The sequence below is a fragment of the Triticum urartu genome, chromosome 5 (genome assembly GCF_003073215.2).
Source record: "Triticum urartu cultivar G1812 chromosome 5, Tu2.1, whole genome shotgun sequence".
Taxonomy (NCBI): Eukaryota; Viridiplantae; Streptophyta; class Magnoliopsida; order Poales; family Poaceae; genus Triticum; species Triticum urartu.
In genome coordinates this window covers 601719972-601726135 of record NC_053026.1, presented here as the reverse complement: position 1 = coordinate 601726135, position 6164 = coordinate 601719972, and the positions used below count along the sequence as shown (strand labels likewise).

General features: G+C 51.2%; 1 protein-coding gene and 1 non-coding gene across 2 annotated transcripts; both read right to left on the bottom strand.

Moving 5' to 3' along the window:
* Window positions 1–3287: 3287 nt before the first annotated feature.
* TRNAL-CAA lies at window positions 3288–3371 on the bottom strand. The gene has a single exon. It is a non-coding gene; the product is annotated as a tRNA-Leu (tRNA).
* A 255-nt stretch (window positions 3372–3626) lies between these two features.
* Window positions 3627–5938, bottom strand: LOC125511120 (50S ribosomal protein L17, chloroplastic). Its single transcript, XM_048676408.1, has 3 exons — window positions 5613–5938; window positions 4124–4533; window positions 3627–3831 (listed from the first exon to the last, which is right to left on the bottom strand). Exons 1-2 carry the CDS (start codon window positions 5872–5874, stop codon window positions 4124–4126), a joined length of 672 nt encoding a protein of 223 aa, XP_048532365.1. The 5' UTR covers window positions 5875–5938; the 3' UTR covers window positions 3627–3831.
* Between the last annotated feature and the right edge of the window lie 226 nt (window positions 5939–6164).

Here is a 6164-nt window from a genome sequence, read left to right as displayed (position 1 = left end):
CCTATCCTGTCCGGCCCCGTCCGTTTGGGGTAAAAGGGACAAAAAAAGGCGGCCCAGCGCGCGGGAGCAAACGGACTTTTGTCCGCTTTGTGTCCGCTTTCGACCCATCCCCGGCCCAAACTTGCGCCGGTTTTGGGGTGAAACGGACAGCGCGCGGACGGGCGGGACGCGCGCGCTTGTCCTCCCCTGGCCCGCCTGTCGATGGGAGAAACCAAAACCCCCCCGACGGCCATTTGGCGCCATTTCCCCCAAACCCTCCCACGTCCCTTCCGCCGCCCCCCCTCTCTCCCCCGTCCATGGCCGACGCCCCGTCGAGTTCCGGCGGCCTGGCCGTCGACCCGACCGCAAAGGTGAAGAAGAAGGCGCCAAGGAAGCCGCGGTCGGAGTACACGCCGGAGGAGATCGCCAAGTTGGACGCGGAATCGGCGAAGAGGAGGGAATGGAGAGCGGCCGTCAAGATGAATGCCGCCGCGGCCAAGTTCGCCGCCCAGCGCGAGGAGCTGGAGGCCGCGCGGCGCAAGGCCGCTGCCGACGAGAAGGAGGACCTCGTCAACAAAGCGCACACCATCCTCATGCTTGGCATGGGCCGTCCGGCGGGGTTCCATGCAGCGGCCGTCGGTCCGGCGAGCACAAGCTCGTCGGTCGCCCCGCCTACGCACTGCCAGTCGCCGACGTCGCGCGCCGCGCCCATGTCGCCCGGCTTTCCTCCACCCAGGCACGACAGCCAGACCCGTTTCTCGGCGTCGCCGGACGTGGGCTTGTTCGCGCCGTCCACACCACGCCCCGCGGCCGTCATCGACCTCAACGTGACGCCTGGGTCCAGCAGCGGCGGGCGGCCTTCCGTCGAGATGCAAAGAAAGCAGGCGCATGCACCGTTCACGGGCACCATGTCGGCCCCCCCGCGTGTTGTTTGACGAAATGCCAACCTCAACGCCGATGGTGGACGACCCCTTCTACAACCAGTACATGGAGGACGTGATCTTCCAGGGTGGGCATGGCCGTGCCTACGACCCCGATGAGACCCAAAGTCAGGATGGCCGCGCCCAGTACGTGCCCGATGAAGAGGCCGACGACCATGCTGACTACGACCATGGTGATTCGTGGCATGAAGACGATGACATCTATGTCGAAGGTGAAGATGAAGATGAAGCCAATGATGTTGATATTAGTGGCGCTCCATTGTTCATAGACGAGCTCACCCAAAGAGCGGAAGCACAAAAGAAGCGGAAGAGCATTCGCACCGGTTCATATACACAAGATGAGGACAAGTTGATTTGCCAATGTTGGATGGAGATTAGCCAAGATCCAAGGACCGGCGCGCAACAAAAGGGCATTGTTTTTTGGACGAGAGTCCACAAAACATTTCATGAAAGGAAGATGTTTGAGCCCTACCAAATTACAAGCAACCGTGGCATCGGTTCTATTCAAAAAAGATGGTTGTTCATCCAACAAAAGTGCAACAAGTATTGTGCCGCACTTGAGAGCGTTGAAGCACGGCCCGTGAGTGATCTCGGCGTTGGAGACATGGTATGCTCTTCTCTTTCTAGCCCTTGCTACGGCCATGAGACTTCGGCCGTGTATATGTTTGCATGTTCACTTGTTGTTGATCATGTGGTGTAGGCATTTCAATCTTTGGAGGCATTCAAGGCCCGGCACAATGACAAGCCATTCACTCTTATGCATTGTTGGACGATCATCAACAATTTCCCTAAGTTCAAGGATCAATACCGTGAACTTCAAAGGAAGAGAGGCAAGAAGACGGCCAAGTTCATCGGAGGTGGGGATGGCGAGGCGTTGAAGAGGCCGAGGGGCAAGACCAACTCAAAGGTGGACGACATACGTGACGCCTCATCCATGGCCTTGCATGAGACTTTGCATGATATGATGTCACATAAGGATGTGAGGGACGAGAAGAAGCGGCAAAGTAAGGACGAGCAAATGAAGCAATACCTAGACCTCCAACGACAGAAGCTTGAGATGGAGGAGGCGGCCAAGAAGAGGAAGATAGACATGGAGGAGGCGGCCCGGCAAAGGCAGCTCGACATGGAAGAGGCCGCCCGGCAAAGGCAGCTTGACATCGAGGCCACAACGTCAAGGCCAGGCAGAGGCAGTTCGACATCGAGGCCACCAATGCCGCCACCAAAGCGAAGGAGGTGGCCCTTGCGATCATGAGCGTGGACTTGTCGAAGATGAGCGACAAGACGAGGGCCTGGTTCGAGGCCAAGCAGAAGGAGATGCTCGACGCCGAAGGCCTGAACTAGGTTGTCCGATCGGCGTGGCCGTTCTTTTGGAGGCTGGCATGGGTGCCGCCCGCCCGTTGGGCCGCTGGCAGTGTGCCGGCGAAAAAACATTCATTTTGGAGGCCGGCTGTGCTGCCGGCCGCTGGCTGTGTTGCCGGTGAGGACAACTATTTATTTTGGAGGTTGGCTGTGTTGCCGGCGATGGTCGTGTAGGCCGCTGGCTTTGTTGCCGGCGTGATGAACTCGGGTCGTGAACTGGGGTTTGGCATTTGAAATGTCCTTTTTTTTTAAATAGACGCGGACAGGATGGGGCAAAAGGATGCGGTCGCGCGCTGGGCGCACGGCCACCGCATCCCAGGACAGGCCCGGACACGACTTCAAATCCCTACCCAAAGGGACAAAAATCGGACAAAACGAACGTCTGTTTGAAATCGTGCGGTGGAGTTGGCATCACGGACGGGACGGAGACGGGCAGCGTGCGCGCGTGACTGCTGCCTCCTCTCGCGCAGCGCATCGCATCGAATGCTGCGGGTCGGCTTGCGGCGAATCTCGCGGGATTGCAACGCTCCAAGAAACGACGTGACAAGGATATCTACCCACGGTACGGTCTAGTTACACTTACACACCTCCTCCTCTGAGCCTCTGACAGATTCATCTCTGCCCTCGTACGGTTTGTGGTCACTGCACGGCTGGGGTCCACTCGTACAGCCAAGATCGAGAATTACTATTCCCTCAAAAAAAAAGATCGAGAATTACTAGTGGGTGGTGTTAAAAGAAAAGAAAAGAAAATTACTAGCAGGAGAAGAAAAACAGAATGAACCAATACGAGGAAGATTACACCCCGCAGAAAGAAAAAGAATAGTACCATGAAAGAAGATTGAGATTGCATTAAAACAGAATGAACCAATACGAGGAAGATTACACCCCGCAGAAAGAAAAAGAATAAGAAAGAAGATTTAGATTGCGTTCGTGACATATATAATATATAAATATATAAACGGGACAAAAGAAATGCAATTGCAAGCAAAAAGAAAAAGAAAAAGGATTTGTCAGAAGTGGGGTTCGAACCCACGCCCTCGTAAGAGGACCAGAACTTGAGTCTGGCGCCTTAGACCACTCGGCCATCCTGACTTCGTTGTACTTTATATGTTCACACGCTATATGTACATACAAGGTGGCTCTTCAGCTGAGCTCAAAGTTTCAACAGAGAGAGACATCACATTATAGATCTTTTCTAGAAGCTCAAGTGCAGGATCGGCAGTTGCATATACAAACGATGTAGCATTGTCCAGGACCAGGGCAAACTCGCGTAAACATTGGGAGGCACGCCAACAACGTCATGAACAGTTCCCAGAATAAAGAGCACAAGACTTGAAAGAAAACAGATTACAGTAAGGAGACATTCCAAAATACTAGTATTGCACACTGATCTTGCAGTTACAGGATGACATTCGTTTGTTCAAAAATTCCGTGACATGATCTACACTTTGTTGTTACAAAATAACATATGAAAACACAGGTTCAAAAGGCGATTCGCAGACACCCGGCTTGAGCAGCGTCGATGGATGGACTGCAACCAATGGATGACTCTCTGCAGATATGAATACATGAATTAGAAGGATGGTCTTTACCAGCAAAACTCTAAAATACACTATGTAAGCAAACAGACTTTTGGCACACCATGTATTTGCACAATTAGTGTTTGTAGATACAGTTCCATGTCCTTTTACTGCCTATGAAACACATACAGTGATTCTCTAAATTCATGTCCTTAATAACACTTAAGAAAACTAACATGCACAGAGTCAAGATAATGACACAGTCTATTTCAAGAATGAAAAATAAGAACAATTTGGTGATACCATAAAAGGGATTCACCTCACCTAGACAAGTTCGATGTAAGCCATAGGTGCATTATCTCCCCGCCTTGGGAATGTCGGGATGATCCTTGTGTAGCCCCCGTTTCTTTCCCCGTACCTGTCTGGAACCTCAGCAAACAGTGCATGGACTATGTGCTTCTCATAAATATACCCCAGGGCCTGCCTCCTCTTGTGAAGAGATCCATCCTTCGCCATCGTGATCATCTTGTCAACCCACTTCCTCATCGCCTTTGCCCTTGGCTTAGTAGTCTTTATCCTCCCGTGCTTCAGCAGCTGTGTGGTCAGCCCACGCAGGAGTGCTTTCCGCTGATCTGCAGGCCTGTTGAGCCTAGGAATGCGCTTCCCGTGCCTCATTGCCAGTATCCTTCCACGGACATCAGTGCCAAACAGTCGGTGCGCAAAGCTTGATTCCACTGCAATATTTTGAGAAAGGTCAGCGAATGAGTTCATTGTGAAATTCATAGGAATTTTTCAAAAAACCATCCTAATCTTATCTTTAGCGTGAATGGCTCAAGACCTTTTAGGCCGATCTGGCATATTTGGCATGTAACAACCGAAGCTTTTAATTTCTCCAGGACATACTTATATTGTTTGAGATTTGTATGGTGTGGTCAATCAGTTAGGTGATATTCGACATACTAAGGAAAACTAGCTTTTAGGCAAATGTAAGGTGATAAGACCATTTTCTATCCATGATAATATTTGTTCGCATAATCAGCAAGATAAACAATTATGCATGGAATGACAAGTTACTTCACCATTCAAATCTCTTCTGCCCTTCTGATTCCACAAGTCCATATTAAAAACGTTTTCAAAATACAGCTATACCAGTTCATATTAATTATGCTTTCCTTTTTGTTCTGCTCATGACCACAAGGGATAAAATGGCAGCATCACAATTTGAAGCACCACAATGCATTCAAGCATCATCGCGATTAAACAGATGAAGAAAGTGGAAGGAACAGAGCTATAATACAGTGGGTGCAAATGTAGATGAATCTGTTGATGGCAGAGATGAGAAATGACACATATTTCTTCAAAATAGTTTGCCAACTGGTTCATTGTTAGTATTTCCTATTTGTAACTGCCAACATATGCTCCAGTATATATATGACACTAGCAACGAAATGGGTAATAGGAATATAGGATAGATGCTCTTACAAAACATGAGAGAAATTGTCAATTGTTCAATACATTGTTGAGGATTTAATGAGTTGAGCATCCTTGAACACTGAAACGCAATTCCAAAGCTACAGACCATCTCAAAGGTCATCAGCAATAAATAAATAAATGACGTGCCCCTGATACTACAATATTGGAACCCAGGTGGCCACGGAGAATGAATATGCAGCTTGCCCAGTTCAAGAAATTTCTTGGATTGGCGGCTGGCGAACTTTAGCATTTCTGACACTCGGGTGTCCAAACTGAAACTGCAGCATTTACAACCACAGTCGGGCTCAAACATAAGGGCCGGAAAACGAGGACATCTCACCGGAGAACGAGGAGGTGTAGGAGAAGGCGAGCGACGCCGAGGCCGCGGAGGACATCGGGGCGGGGGAGACGGAGGACGAGGCGGAGGACGTGGAGACGAAGGAGCTCCGGAGGAACGGGGCGGCGGAGGCCGCCTGCCTGCGAGGCCGGACGGCCGCCGACGGGGAGGGGCGGAGCGCGGGGAGCGCGGCGCGGAGGGAGTCCATGCGCCAGGCCGAGGCGGAGATCGCCGGCGAGGGGGAGGTGGAGGCGAAGGCCGCCATTGGGGAGGGGAAGGAGAGCGAGCGAGCGAGCGGAGGGTGTGGGTTTGGCTGGAGAGGGGTGGCGACGCCGCTCGGCTTTGAAGCGGATAACGTTTGGATTTCTGCTGCCGGTTGGGTTCCGCTGGGCCGGGCTGGGAGGGATGGGCCTAGTCTAGTCTATGGATATGGGCAACTCGAGAATGGGCCCTTGATGACGCCCAAAACGTTGTTTATATTAGAGTAATCCTAGTTGTCTCAAAAAAAATTAGAGTAATCCTAGTTACTAAAAAATAGAGTAATCCTAATTGTCT

Excerpts from the sequence above, each read along its gene's own strand:
- LOC125511120 (XM_048676408.1), bottom strand. The coding sequence starts at position 5,874 with ATGGCGGCCTTCGCCTCCACCTCCCCCTCGCCGGCGATCTCCGCCTCG. Across the intron at positions 4,534-5,612 it reads CTACACCTCCTCGTTCTCCG|TGGAATCAAGCTTTGCGCAC; the intron begins GTGAGATGTCCT and ends AAAATATTGCAG.